Below are 15531 nucleotides of genomic sequence, written 5' to 3' on the forward strand. Positions count from 1 at the left end.
TGAGGGACTTCAGTTACGTTGATAGACTGGAGAAGCTGGGGTTGTTCTCCTTGGAGTAGAGAAGATTTAGAGGAGATTTGATAGAGGTGTTCAAAATCATGAGGGGTCTGGACAGAGTAGATAGAGAGGAACTGTTCCCATTGGCGGAAGGGTCGAGAACCAGAAGACACAGATTTAAGGTTTGGCAAAAGAACCAAAGGCGCCGTAAGAAAAAGCTTTTTTACGCAGCGAGTGGTTAGGATCTGGAATGCACTGCCTGAAAGGGTGGTGGAGGCAGATTCAATCATGGCTTCCAAAAGGGAATTGGTTAAGTACCTGAAGGAAAAAAATTTGCATGACTACGGGAAAGGGCGGGGGAGTGGGACTAGCTGAAGTGCTCTTGCAGAGAGCCGGCACGGGCTCGACGGCTGAATGGCCTTCCGTGCTGTAACCATTCTATGATTCTAAGCCTCCTCCCACCTTACTTCATCTCACCCTCTCAGCATATCCTTCTATTCCTTTCTCCCTCATGTACATATCTAGCTTCCCCTTAAATGCATCTATGCTATTTGCCTCAATTATTCCTTATGGTAGAGAGTTCTACATTCCCACCACTCTCTGGGTAAAGAAGTTTCTCCTGAATTCCTTACTGCATTTATTAATGACTATCTTATATTTATGAACCTTAGTTTTGAACTCCTCCACAAGTGGAAACATCTTTCCTACGTCTACCCTATCGAACCCCTTCATAATTAAGCAGGCCAATTAAGGGAAAGTCGGTTACCGGTGACGTCAGCGAGTGACGTTTCATCTGTCAAGAGCTTTTGACAGATGAAATATCATCGTTTGACAGCTCTGTGAAGTTGTCAAACACTGACAATCTGTCCTCTAAGTTGAGTCCTTCCACTCAGACTCAGTTAGAGATCTCTCCTGAGCAGAAAGCAGAAGGCTGCAGCTTTTGACAGTTCAGCGGCCATTCTGCTTTCTGTGCCGGTGAGATGAGGGACTCCCGAGACCTGAAGGAAGAACGAAAGGTAAGTAAAACTTATTAAAACACTTTACACTCACCTCACACACTAACCTCTCCACACTTGCACCCATCACTCACCTGCACACCGGACATCTCGAACCCTCCGACCCCCGTAGACTGACGGCCCGTCTCGCTGACCCTGGCGAAGTTCGGAGCCATCGGGAAGCCCACACTTCAGGGCTGAAAATAGGGATTCTCCAAAAAACTGCCTGTTGACTACCTGTTAACAGGCAGTTAATTGGCACTAATCCCCTTCCCGCCTCGGGGAAGTGGCTCCCACCGCAGGTCGAGTACCCGCCTCCTGGGAAGATGGCATGGAGGCGGGTTGGGTACCCGCCCCCAGATTCTGCCATTTTCCCGGCAGTCTTGCCTCCTTACTTGCCTCCCTGGGCTGGCAAAATCGCCCCCTAACTTTTTGAACCCCTCTATCAAATCTCCCCTTAACTTTCCCTGCTCTAAGGAGAACAACCCCAGCATCTCCTGTCTAGTCTCTCCACGTAAATGAAGCCCCTCATCCCTGATACCATTCCAGTAAATCTCCTCTGCATCCTCTCCAAGGCCATGACAGCCTTCCTAAAGTGAGGTGCCCAGAATTTAACACAATACTCCAGCTGATGCCTAACCTATAAAGGTTTAGCATAATTTCCCTGCTTTTGTACTCTATGCCTCTACTCATAAAGCCAAGGATCCCGTATGCTTTATTGACAGCACTGAGAAGAAGCCACACAATTATAATGTGAAAAATGTGGAAAAAAGGAATTGAGCCACATTCCTACAAACAAAATCTGCCAAATAAGATCCATTAAAGAAATCTTTGGACTTCGAGACTAAAATGTTTTCATCCAGTTATATTTTTTCAAATCAAATATTGCATCTTACTGGAGGTCCTAGGGGCCCAGGTGGTCCTTTGCTGTCTTGAGAACAAGTGCAGGCGTGTGGAAGAGCTGGGCAATTGGCTTCATCTCTCTGAAATAAATAACATGACAATTAATCATACGAACATACAAACAAATACGGACAGGTAAAGACCCTTCGGTCCATCTAGCCTGTCCCACACAATTACAATACCTTGTCTATCACAATACAGGAAATTCTTTTTTATCCGGCACCGACGGGACCGGCGTGGTGCCGGTTTAACAAAAAGTCCGGATTACAGAGAGTTATAGTTAAAAGGTACGAGAGCTCCGTACACAGCAACAAATCCAGGCTTCCCTGTTGCTTAGCAACAGGTGCAGGAACCCCGGCCACAGACCAAGCGTCCCTGTTGCTTAGCAACAAGTGCAGGAACCCCGGTTACACAGCCACAGATCCAGGAACGGCCACTAATATGAAGTAAAACTTACCTGAACCTACTCCTGAATTTTGCCGGTTAACAGAGATTTCCGGTTATTTAGGTGCCGGTAAATCGAGAGTTTCCTGTATAAACACTCCCCACCCCACCGGAGACCATGTCATCTCCTGGGAGAGGCAAAACAGATAAAAACCCAGGACAATTTGGGGATAAAAAAAATCTGGGACCCAATAGAGGTCTTTAAAATTATGAAGGGGCTCGATAGGGTAGACGTAGAGAAGATGTTTCCACTTGTGGGGAGCCGAAAACTAAGGGTCATAAATATAAGATAGTCACTAATAAATCCAATAAGGAATTCAGGAAAAACCTCTTCACCCAGAGAGTGGTTAGAATGTGGAACTTGCTACCACAAGGAGTGGTTGAGGTGAATAGCATAGATATACTTAAGGGGAAGCTGGATAAACACATGAGGGAGAAAGGAATAGAAGGATATTATTATGTCCGTGTATGATTGAGACATGGACAGCAGGAGTTGAACAAAATAAGTCTTTACTGAATGGAGTCAATCGGTAAACTGAAACTACAGAGGCTTACTAGCGCCTTTTATACAGGGGTGGTCACTGCCGGTACTGCAGTCTGAGACCAGTTATTCTCTTAAAGGTACATACACAACAATTCCTCCCCTTTTAGATAAACAGTACATAACATTCATTTAACAACTAAATGATAACTAATTACAATCACAATTACGGTTGCTAGATACATTGGTTGAGTTTAAGCAATTATAAGTTCAGTCTTTGAGGAGGCTTCCTGATTCTGTCTGGATAACGCCTCTTTGGGGTATCAGGTTCTTCTGGCAAGGTTGAGTTGGGATCAATGTCGTTGTTTGGTTCATCTGCTTCCAATATCACCGATTCTGCGGTAGCTGCAATTGGTACGTCGATTTCATTGCCAGGTGTATCAGATCGTAGTGTGGAGTTGACGTTTTCCAGTGACTCTAGAATCTGGTCAGCATGGTGTCTTACAATGCTCTCTCCAACGTCCACGGTATACATGAGAGGTCCTTGCCGTGTACAAATCGTTCCTGGCTGCCATTTCTCAGTGCGGTAGTCCCGGGCCAAAACTGGTTGACCGATCTTAAAACTCCTGGTCGGCCTTTCATTCATATTCTGAAACTGTCTGTTCTCCACATCTCTTCGGACGTTTGGCTTAACCAAATCCAAGCGGCATCGTAGTCTTCGATTGAAGAACATCATGGCTGGAGTTTGGTTGGTAACCGCATGTGTCGCATTCCGGTAGGCAAACAAGACGTTGTCCACCTTGTGTTGTAGGGGTATATCTTCATTACACATTGCCTTGATATCCTTCTTGAATGTTTGAACAAACCTCTCGGCCAATCCATTAGTGGCTGGATGATATGGGGCAGATGTGTAATGCTTAACACCATTGTTCTTTAAGAACCTCCGGAACTCTTCAGACACAAACTGTGGTCCATTGTCAGAGCAAATCTGTTCAGGCAGCCCATTCCTGGTGAATATGGTTCGTAAAACTGTGATAGTTTTTTCTGTGGTGGTTGAGGACATTTTTATTACCTCTGGCCACTTTGAATGTGCATCCACCGCAATTAAAAACATCGAGTCCATGAAGGGACCAGCAAAATCAATGTGCACCCTTTGCCATGGAGATGAGGGCCACTCCCATGGATGTAGAGGAGCTTGTGGTGGGGCGTTTTGGACCTTCTGGCGGGGCGTTTTGGACCTTCTGGCATCCTGCACAGCTCTTGGTCATCTCTTCGATTTCTCTATCGATTCCCGGCCACCACACAAATGCTCTGGCTAAGTTCTTCATTTTTACCCCTCCCAGATGACCCTCATGAAGCTCATTGAGCACTCTATCCGTCAACTTAGGTGGAATTACTACTCTGGATCCACACATCAAGGTTCCTCTGCACACTGACAGCTGTTCTCTTCTTGGCGAGAATGCTGGCAGCAGTGGTTCGCCATTTGCTGGCCATCCCTTCACCGTTAAATCATAGACCCGGGATAGTGTCGGGTCATTTCGTGTTTCCTTTTCTATGTTTGCATTCGTCACAGGGAGACATTCGACTATGGTCGAGTGGAATATCTCCATTGGATCCACTGCAAGGTCTTCTTCCACCGTCGGCAACGGTAGGCGCGACAATCCATCAGCATTCCCATGCTGTTTAGTTCCTTTGTACTCGATGTCATATTGGTGTGCCCCTAGGAAAAGGGACCACCTCTGCAGCCGTTGCGCTGTCATTATTGGTACGCCCTTCTGAGGGTTGAAAATGGAGACAAGAGGTTGATGATCGGTTAGTAGAGTAAATTTTTGACCGTGCAGGTAGTGATTGAACTTCTTCACCCCCCACACTAGGCTGAGGGCCTCTGTCAATCTGGGCGTAGTTACGCTCGGCAGAAGTTAACGAGCGTGACGCAAAAGCTATCGGCCTCTCTAAACCATCAAGGAATTTATGTGACAGTACCGCCCCAATGCCGTAGGGAGACGCATCACACGCCAGTCTGATCGGCAGTGCTGGGTTGTAGTGAGCCAATACTTCTCTTGAAGTGATTAAGTCCTTACTCTTCTGAAAGGCCCGCTTGCAGTCATTGCTCCATTTCCATGCTACTCCCGTTCGTAGTAGGGCGTTCAGTGGATGCAGAATTGTGGACAAATTCGGCAAAAACTTATGGTAGTAATTCACCAATCCGAGGAATGACCTCAGTTGCGACACATTTTCAGGCGCTGGGGCCTTAACAACCGCTTCAATTTTGTCAGGGGACTTATGTAACCCCTCTTCATCAATCACGTGGCCACAATACGATATCTGTTTCTTAAAAAACTCGCACTTGGGGCGGTTGGCTCGTAGCCCATGTTCCCGTAGTCTAGTGAGCACCTGTTCTAGGTTGTTAAGGTGTTCACTGTCATCTTCACCTGTCACAAGGATGTCGTCCAAGTAACACTGAGTCCCCGGAATCCCTTGCAGGACTTGTTCCATTGCTCTTTGCCATATCGCCGGAGCCGATGCTACTCCGAATACCAATCGATGATACTGGTAAAGACCTTTGTGAGTGTTTATCGTGAGATACTTCCTAGAGGATTCATCAACCTCCATCTGCAAATATGCTTGTGCTAGGTCAATTTTTGTAAAACGCTTCCCTCCAGATAGTGAGGCGAAGATGTCTTCTATCCTCGGAAGAGGATATTGTACTGTGTGAAGGACTGGGTTCACCGTCACCTTGAAGTCCCCACAGATGCGAACCTTCCTTGGCTCCTCAGACTTATTGCTTAACGTTTTCTTCATGACAGGAACGATGGGTGTCGCCCACTCGCTCCAGTCGACCTTAGACAACACGCCTGCCTTCTCCAGATTCTCCAGCTCTGCCTCGACGGCTGGGCGAATTGCATATGGTACTGGTCTTGCTTTGAAAAACTTGGGAATTGCATTCTCTTCTATTTTTATCAAGGCGGTTACGCCTTTAAGAGTGCCCAGTTCTTGTTGAAATACCTCTTTGGCGTTAGCTAAGATTGTTGACAATCGTCCAGGAGTGACGTCTTCATCTTTTTTACCATCCACCGTCATTGCATGAATGGAGTGCCAATCTAAGCTTATCTTCCTGTTCCATTCACGTCCCAATAACGGTGGTCCACCATTTTGCAGTATGTAGAGATACAATTTCCGTATTTTCTTGCCGTTGTATTCGACAGGCACCCTTATTTTTCCTCTGGGGTATACTTTTTGCCCCGTATACGTCGTCAAGACGATGGATGTCTCTCTCAAGGGTGTGTGTGAGAATAGCCACTCGTAGTCTTGTCGATTCATGACGGTTAGCGCTGATCCTGTATCCAATTCCATTTTAACTTGGGACCCTGCTATCGTGAGGGTGACCCAAATGGTTCGGTGATCCTCTTTTGCGATTACATTGTGAAGTTTGAGACAGCTTAGTCTCTTAAAGGTACATACACAACAGATATGGTGATGGGGTGAGATGAAGAGGGGTGGGAGGAGTGTGGAGCATAAATACCGGCATGGACCCGTTGGGCCGAATAGCCGGTTTCTGTGCTGTACATTCTATGCAATCCTCTGTACATAACCAATGCCTTCAATAGGGAAACTGAGCTCTGTGAGATCAGCCAGGCCCCAGGTTTGATTTGCAGTGACTTACTGATCTCAACAAGTGGGGATACACTTGGCTTACGCTGTCCCAAGGAGAGGAAAGATGAGCTTGGGTCCCGTGACTGATCACTGCCCAGTCACTCTTGCTGGAAATGTTGTACAGGAAACTCTCTTTTAACTGGCAAAATTTAGGAGTAGGTTCAGGTAAGCTTTACTATATATTAATGGCCGTGTAACCAGGGTTCCTGGATCTGTGGCCGTGTAACCGGGGTTCCTGCACCTGTGGCCGTGTAACCGGGGTTCCTGCACCTGTGGCCGTGTAACCGGGGCTCCTGCACCTGTGGCCGTGCAACAGGGACTCCTGCACCTGTGGCCGTGTAACCGGGGTTCCTGCACCTGTGGCCGTGTACGGGGCTCTCGTACCTTGGTAAGTATACCTCTCTGTAATCCGGACTTTTTGATCAACCGGCAACACGCCGGTCCCGTCGGTGCCGGATAAAAAAGAGTTTCCTGTAGATAGATACAGGATTGAGTTCGACAAGGCTGTGCTTGCTCCCCCCCCCCCCCATCCCATTGTCAAGTAAGTTGCTGCTGTTCCCTGTCTAGATTCACACATGAGCAATGGGCAAGGTTCTGGAGAGCTGCCAACCATAATACTATTTTCAGCCTGGATCGTAGATGTAAATAAGGCACAGTGTGACTTCCGGTTTGCTCACCCATTTAGATTAGACATAAAGGGAACGTTTGGGTGTCAGAGATTTTAAAAGGGCAGATGCTTTACTGTATATATTTTTTTAATTTTAATTTTTTCAGTACCTTTTAGTGTTGCTTTCGATTCTACTTTGCTTTTTCTCAACATTGTTTAGTTTTTTTTGTATTTATTTAAATTTAAACTTATATAGAAGGATACAGCACAGAAGGAGGCCATTCAGCCCATCGTGCCTGTGCCGGCTCTTTGAAGGAGCGATCCAATTAGTCCCAATCCCCCTGCTCTTTCCTCCATAGCCCTGCAAAATTTACCCTGCAATTATTTATCCAATTTCCTTTTGAAAGTTACTATTGAATCTGCTTCCACCGCCCTTTCAGGCAGCGCGTTCCAGATCATCATAACTCGCTGCGTAAAAAAATTCTCCTCATCTCCCCTCTGGTTCTTTTGCCAATTACCATACGGCCAAGAGTGACTAACTTCCAGAAATGAGCAAATAAATGGAATATAGCCTAAATATGATAAATCATCACAGAGTTTTATTGTAAGGAATATGACATTTTATGCCTGTCATAAATAATTTTAAACAATAGCTGCTTTTAAAATCAGAAGTTTGAGAGTTGGAATGCATGGTAAAAAATGTTCCTGACCCTGCAATGATGAGATTTATTTTCTCAATGAGGGTGCTTGTTTTCTTTTCTCTCCTGATTGCTTTCGAAAGTCTGCTTTGCTATGCAGGCGGAGGCTCGGAGAATAAAGCTCTACACAGGCCAGAAGGGACCTGGATCTCCACGAGTCTCGTGCATATTTATACAAGACCGCTGAATCTGGCCACAGCATGTTTCTCTTTCGCGGCTATTCCTTTTGTTTTAAATCTGTAGCCGCGTCATCTTAGCTTTAATGCCGTTTTATATGGAAGCGGCCTCTCCTATGGCAAATTGATCTGACAATGTGTTATGGATGCTGGCGTGCTGAATTTATCTCATTTATACTGAAGCTCAGGATTCTGATCAACACCGACAAGAAGCATCCAGGAATTCACAGGTATTCAAAAGTCGCAATCACGACTTTAAACCCACCGCACACATATAATCTTACACTTGTGCCGTTCATAGAATCATACAGCACAGAAGGAGGCCATTCGGCCCATCGTGCCTAGAAACATAGAAAAATAGGAGCAGGAGTCAGCCATTCGGCCCTTCGAGCCTGCTCCACCATTCAATATGATCATGGCTGATCCTCTATCTCTATACCATATTCCCGCTCTCTCCCCATACCCCTTGATGCCTGTGCCGGCTCTTTGAAAGAGCTCTCCGATTAGTCCCACTCGCCCCTGCTCTTTCCCCCAAAGCCCTGCAAATTTTTCCTCTTCGAGTATTTATCCAATTCCCTTTTGAAAATTACTATTCAATCTGCTTCTACCTTCCCTTTCAGGCAGCGCATTCCAGATCACAACAGTTCGCAGCGTTAAAAAAATAAATCTCCTCATCTTCCCCTCTGGTTCGGTTGCTTCTAAAGTGGTGTTTGCAACGAATAGTTTCTGACCCCGGACTTTCCATCAAGTCAGGGCTCAATCTGAAGAGGCCGGAAAATCTCCCAGCTGGCCTGCACCAATGGGATGACAGCTCCACATGGTGTGTGACCAGAGCAAAAATGGCTGCTCCAAGATGGCTGCTCATGTTTGGCAGCTGCACAATTGCACATCCGTCAGCGAAGGGGGCAAAGCCTACAGTCGAGTTGCTCTCTGTGTACCAGTGGGTGCTCTAGCCCTTCCTCCTTTACATAGGGACTGCCTCCAGTGAGAGGGCCGATCATTCAGATTGGCTCCCTCACATGGATCACTAGCTTTATTTAGACTCGACTATTCCAATGCACTCCTGGCTGGCCACCCACCTTGCACCCTCCGTAAACTTGAGCTCATCCAAAACTCTGCTGCCCCGTGTCCTAACTCACACCGTTTCTGATGAAAGGTCATCGACCTGAAACGTTAGCTTCTGTATCTCTGGCCACAGATGCTGCCTGATCTGCTGAGCATTTCCTGTTTTTCTGCCCGTAACCTAACTCGCACCAAGTCCCGTTCGCCCATCACCCCCTGTGTGCTCGCTGACCTACATTGGCTCCAGGTTAAGCAATGCCTCGATTTTAAAGTTCTCATCCTTGTTTTCAAATCCCTCCATGGCCTTGCCCCTGCCTAGCTCTGTCATCTTCTCCAGTCTTGCATCCCTCCGAGATCTCTGCGCTCCTCCAATTCTGGCCTCTTGCGCACCCCCGATTTCCTTCACCTCACCATTGGCGGCCATGCCTTCAGCTGCCTAGGCCCTAAGCTCTGATTCCTAACCTAAACCTCTCCACCTCTCTCTCTCCTCCTTTAAGATCCTCCTTAAAACCCACCTCTTTGACCAAGCATTTGGTCAGCTGACCTAATATCTCCTCATGTGTCTCGGTGTCACATTTTATTTGATAATCACTCCTGCGAAGCACCTTAGGACTTTTTACTACATTAAAGGCACCGTATAAATGGAATTTGTTGTTGTTGTTTACATGGATTGACGTAAGAAAACTACTAAGCACTTGGTCTAAGCATTAAACAAATCTTTAATCAACTGTTTTACAACATGGAGGTCTAGTTGTGTCCTTCACTAGTTCCTGTTAAGAAGGACCTGCGCAAGCTGGGCCCATGCCCGAGTATTTATACTCTCCCTGGACAGCGCCACCCGTAGGCCGCTCAGTATTATTTCTTTCATGAATGACTGATTCATGTCATGGGTCATACAGGCCAGGAAGATCCCAGGATTAGTGGGTGTTCTATGCTGACTTAACAATCTCAGCTAGGTCGTTGGTAGGGTCAGTGTGGGGGCTGGGAGAAAATTAATTATGTCATCCGGCACAGGCAAGATGGGCTGAATGGCCTCCTTCTTTGCTGTAAGATTCTATAGTGATAATTTTAACCAAACTCCCTGGACAGGAATCACACGGAATTGGGTGGATCGCTGGTTTTATGCCCTGTCCAATATTGACTTCAATGGAGAGTAAAATCAGGCGGGGTGTAAATCCAGTGTCATTCCCGGTGCCGTCAGTTTCTCCAATGGGCTGGTTAGGTTAGAATTGTGCCCTACCATTCTATGAGGGAGAAATTGGTTACCTTTGCGCCTCCTGTTAGCACCTCTGGGGGGCGATAACGGGGCGTTAACCACTTACCGCCCGGGCACGGCGAGAATATCACCTCCCGCTAAATTCGGCGGGAGGTTTGCGGTGGCGGTGTGGCGTTGCGCCCTGATCTCCTTCGCCCGGAGAGCGTGACGTCATCGCCGCACGCATCGCCCCGGTACCGCCCCGGACCCGAACTTCGGTTCCGCCCCCCCCCCTGCAGCATCGCCGGGCGACGACACCGACAGCTGCAGGAGGCGTTGACCGGGAGGCCGGGCGCTTCGGGGGCGAAAGCTAAAGGGGAGGTTGCCGAGGTAAGTCCCTAAATTTCTGAAATGGTTTTGCTCAATTTATTTTTTTCCTTCTCCTAGGCCGCGATCGATCAGCCCGGCACTCTGCTGGAGTGCATGGGGGCTGATCGGGTCGAACCGTGGCCACCGTTGAGGACCAGCTGACTGGTCCCAATGCAGTGCCTTTAAGGGAGGGAAGGAGCCTCGGAACGCGGCAGCGCCGCACGGGACATTGTGCAGCGCTGCACCACCAACTCTGTGTCCTGTAGGAAGGAAGTGGAGCGCTTGATTTAGTGCGAAAACCAATTTTGTGAAAGCTGGGAATCATTAGCGCTTGGTGCTGAGTTTCCAAGCTTTCAAAGGTTACCGCCCCCGAACGGGGCGATGATGAATTTCTCCCCCATGTCTCTCGGTGACCCCATTTAATGTGCATGTGTGAGCAAAGGATTAGGCTTAGCCCTTCTGGTTAAACCAAATGGCCAAAACTCATCGTCAAATCTCCCGTGTGAATAATTGGCCACTCGGGCAAAGTACCAGAGGAGGTGTCAGCACCCGTGAGACCATTTTCTCCCACGGATGCTGCAGCGGAGGAGGGGAGGGGAGACGTGCAGGGATCGCTGCAGATTCACTCAGTCACTGCAGTTCGTATTATAATACAACTTACCACAAAACAATAGCTTTACGCTGGAAATAATTTCTCTCCATGCCCCCTCCCCCCCCAAAAAAAATGTGTGCATTTTTGTAAACTGTAAAGGTATTGAAAATTCATTCCTTAGTGCAAGGCTTTGAAAATACTTTGATGCTTTAATAAGTTGGGAATGGATTTCTGAATGCTGGTGGTCCTGTCCCATTCGGTCAGTGACATAAGCCAGTAATAAAGCCGACTGCTGCGGTCAATCTACATAGACGCTGCTTGGGAAATGGGGGGTGGACAGGAATTCACAGTTACAGCCTGTTCAGCCCACACACTTGTAATATGAAAACCCTTGGAGGGTTTTTTTTTAGCTCTGGCAGCATTCAGCTACTTAAAGAGTGAAAATAATGGACAGTCAGTTTTTGTAATTTGGCAAATGAAAACATTCGCAATTCTACTGCAAGCTTAACTATCGTGTTATAAATCTAGGGGGAGAAATTGAGGGGCGCTAACTTCGCCGGGTGCTACTTTTAGTGCCCCGGAAAAATTAGCGCTCCCGTGCCGGAAATTGAGTGGTTGCGCCCCAAGAGGGAAGCGGGGCGCTACTGGAAGCTCCCTGCATCCCTCTTGGGGTGCTGTGAGTCAATATCGCACCGCGGTATTGCAGGCCTTCCTCCCCTTCATAAAGGGGAGGGGCCTAGCGCAGCGCGACCCGTGGGCCCAGCTGGGGATCGGGAGTGCCGGCACTCAAGAGAAGTGCCGGGCTCTTGGAGCGCAGCTGGCACTCTGCAGGGGGGGGGCGGTTCAGGAGGCTGGGGACGAGAGCAGGGGCAGGTGCTGGCAGGCAGCCAGCAACAAAAATGGCCGCCCCGTACCTCGCCTTTAAATCGCGCCGCCCTGGCTGCAGGTAGGCCCCCCCTGACCCTGTCGGACATAGCGTCTGGGGACAAGTCAGGGGGCGTTCTCGAAGATCGCAGCTGAGGCGCTGCGCACGGCGATGACGTCATCGCCGGCGGTGCAACGCTGTGGGGCACTACCGGTTACCGCCGCCGCTAACCTCCCGCTGAATTTCGCGGGAGGCGTGGGCGGCGCCGCGCCTGGGCGCTAGTTGCTTTGTGCCCCATTAGCGCCCTCTTTGGGTGCTAACGGGAGGCGCAAAGCAACCCAATTTTCCCCCCCTAGCCTATAGAAGCCAAAAGGTAATGATAAGCCGATGCAAAATCTTATTAAGACTTCCGTTATACTGTGTGCAGTATTGAGGCTTTAGTGAGGGTACAGCACAGATCTGAGTTCTGATGAAAGGTCGTCGACCTAAAACGTTAACTCTGTTTCTCTCTCCACAGATGCTCCCTGACCTGCTGAGTGTTTCCAGCATTTTCTGCTTTTATTTCAGATTTCTATTAGGACGCTGGCTGGTATGGGGGACTATAAATATAATGAAAGATTTCGAAAACTTGGGGGTTATCTCAATAGAACAACGATGATGTGAGGGTGATATCTGTTCAAAGTGTTTAAAAGGTGGGACATGAAGGAAACCATATCCAAAACCTCAAAGGTCTAGAATGAGGGGACGATAAATCAAGAATAAATGTAAGAGATTTGGAACAGATTGCAAGATCTCTACACGGCGAGTTGTGAAGCTGTGGAACAACACATCCACAGTCAGTTGTTGATGCAGATGTGATGTCAACTTTCAGGATTAGATTGGATGGGTGGATGAAGGGGTACGGGACCAGGGTGGGTAAATGGGATCAGGACTATTTGCTCGCGTGGAGGGTAAATGACAACATGGACTAGATGGGCCGAATGGCCCTTTTCCATACTGCAAGTTCTATATATTTCTACTCTTCTCGTTTCTAACAACAACTTGCATTTATACAAGTGCTTTTAACATAGTAAAACATCCCAAGGCGCTTTACAGGAGCGTTATCAAACAAAATTTTGACACTGAGCCACAGAATAAGATATTAGGACAGGTGACCAAAAGCTTGGTCAAAGGAGGTAGGTTTTAAGGAGGAGAGAGGGGTGGAGAGGCGGAGAGGTTTAGGGAGGGAATTCCAGAGTTTAGGGCCCAGGCAGCTGAAGGCACGGCTGCCGATGGTGCAGCGATTATAATCGAGGATACGCAAGAGGCCAGAATTGGAAGAGCGCAGAGATCTCGGGGGTGGGGGGTTGTGGGGCTGGAGGAGATTACAGAGATAGGGAGGGGGGGCGAGGCCATGGAGGGATTTGAACACAAGGATGAGAATTTTTAAATCGAGACGTTGCCAGAGCAGGAGCCAATGTAGGCTGTTAAAGTTCCATATCTTCCATTGCTATAGTAACAGCAATTATAGTTATAGACTATTTATTGCTTAATTTTAATATTTTCGATTATAAGGAATAAAGGGCCTTTCAACTTTTAGCTCAAACATATCTTATTTTATATATATTTCTTGGGGCATATTTTACTGCTTAAGCAACACCTCGATTTTAAAATTCTCAATCTCATGCTCAAATCCCTCCATGGTCTCGCCCCTTCCTATCTCTGTAACCTCCTCCAGCCCTACAACAATCCGAGATCTCTGCACCCCTCCAATTCTGGCCTCTTGCATATCCCCAATTTTAATCGCTCCACCATTGGCGGCCGTGCCTTCAGCTGCCGAGGTCCTAAAGCTCTGGAACTCTCTCCCTAAACCTCTCCACCTCTCTGTCCTCCTTTAAGACGCTCCTTAAAACCTACCCCTTTGATCAAGCTTTTGGTCACCTGTCCCAATATCTCCTTATGTGGCTCGGTCAAATTTTGTTTGATAAATCGCTTCAGTGAAGCACCTTGGGATGTTTTACTACATTAAAAGCACTATTTAAAGACAAGTTGTTGTTGTTGCTGCTTTGTGCTTGGTCTGGATGGAGGAAAGTTGGGTTAGGGAAGATTGCATGACCGGAATGGAATACCCCCCCCCGCCCCAAATTTCCATCGATTCAGTTAAATGGATGGAAACATCAGGCAGGCTCCGCTACAGATGTGTGATTCCCCCCACCTGATCCATGTGCTCTGCCCAAATAGTTATTGAGCCCCCAAGTGCAAAGTACGTTGTAAAGTTCACATGTGCTCGTTAACCAGATTGTTATACTGGGTTTTTTTTCCTGCAAATTTTCATTGAATGTGAATGTTTGGAAAAATAATTGCAACAAAACAGGCTGAATCGATCCCAGAATTGGCAATTCCTGAGTAAACTGCCGTTAACCCCACACAAATGCTCAGAAACATCTCCATGTCTCCAAAAACATAAATATACACAAATCCAGGGACAGCACCTCTGCAGAAATCATTGTTATTTTATTCTGTACTCACCAGAGCTGGAAGTTCACAACACTTGTCCCTGTTTGCATAGGAAGTGGAACAGGAAATATCGAATCCTTGCAGTTGAAACTAGAATTGAAATAAAAATACTACAAGGTAAATCTCTGTGAAAGAGCAAGCGCATTTAATAAGGTCATACGACTTTTCTTAACTACCTAGAAATGTATTCTGCTATACTAAGTCAACGCCTACAGTAAATTGCTATAATTTTATTAGCCACAGTAATCACTGTCGTATGAGGAGAGATTGGGTCGACTAGGCCTGTATTCACTAGAGTTGAGAAGAATGAGAGGGGATCTCATAGAATCGTATAAAATTCAGACAGGACTAGACAGACTGGATGCAGGGAGGATGTTTCCCCTGGCTGGGGTGTCTAGAACGAGGGGTCACAGTCTCAGGATACGGGGTAGGACATTTAGGACTGAGATGAGGAGAAATTTCTTCACTCAGAGGGTGGTGAACCTGTGGAATTCTTTGCCACAGACGGCTGTGAAGGCCAAGTTACTGAATATATTTAAGAAGGAGATAGATTTCTAGACACAAAAGGCGTCAAGGGGTATGGGGAGAGAGTGGGAATATGGTATTGAGATAGAGGATCAGCCATGATCATATTGAATGGCGGAGCAGGCTCAAAGGGCCGAACGGCCTACTCCTGCTCCTATTTTTTGATGTTTCTATGTTTCTATTCCTAAAGTAAATTCAGTCGTTTCACGGGTGGTGTACACACACTAGTGATGTCATCTGTCTAGCCCTGGACCACACAAACTGGTGAACTGTCCAGAAATGTATTCAGTGTAAACTGGACAAAAAGCCAGTTTTTGTTTTTAAACTAATTAATGATGCGGTCCATTCGTTATTAATGTTTACAAAGAATTCTCAACATCAGCGAAGCAAATATCAGAAGTCAAGCTACGACGACATTCATTTCCGACATTACAGCAGAGACTGCGCTTCAAAAGTACTTCATTGGCTGTAA

General features: G+C 47.1%; 1 protein-coding gene across 4 annotated transcripts in view; it reads right to left on the reverse strand.

Moving 5' to 3' along the window:
- The window catches only part of col14a1a (collagen, type XIV, alpha 1a), a 278665-nt gene that overhangs the window by 52083 nt on the left and 211051 nt on the right, over positions 1-15531 (reverse strand). For all 4 annotated transcript variants that reach the window (XM_085993692.1, XM_085993691.1, XM_085993690.1 and 1 more), the window contains 2 exons: positions 14547-14624; positions 1889-1975 (listed from right to left, as the gene is read on the reverse strand). In XM_085993692.1, the coding sequence (XP_085849818.1) occupies positions 1889-1975; positions 14547-14624 (165 nt within the window). The remainder of the gene's footprint in view (positions 1-1888; positions 1976-14546; positions 14625-15531) is intronic.

The sequence above is a fragment of the Somniosus microcephalus genome, chromosome 7 (genome assembly GCF_052327205.1).
Source record: "Somniosus microcephalus isolate GS21.2 chromosome 7, FLI_Smic_1.0, whole genome shotgun sequence".
NCBI classification, from domain to species: domain Eukaryota; kingdom Metazoa; phylum Chordata; class Chondrichthyes; order Squaliformes; family Somniosidae; genus Somniosus; species Somniosus microcephalus.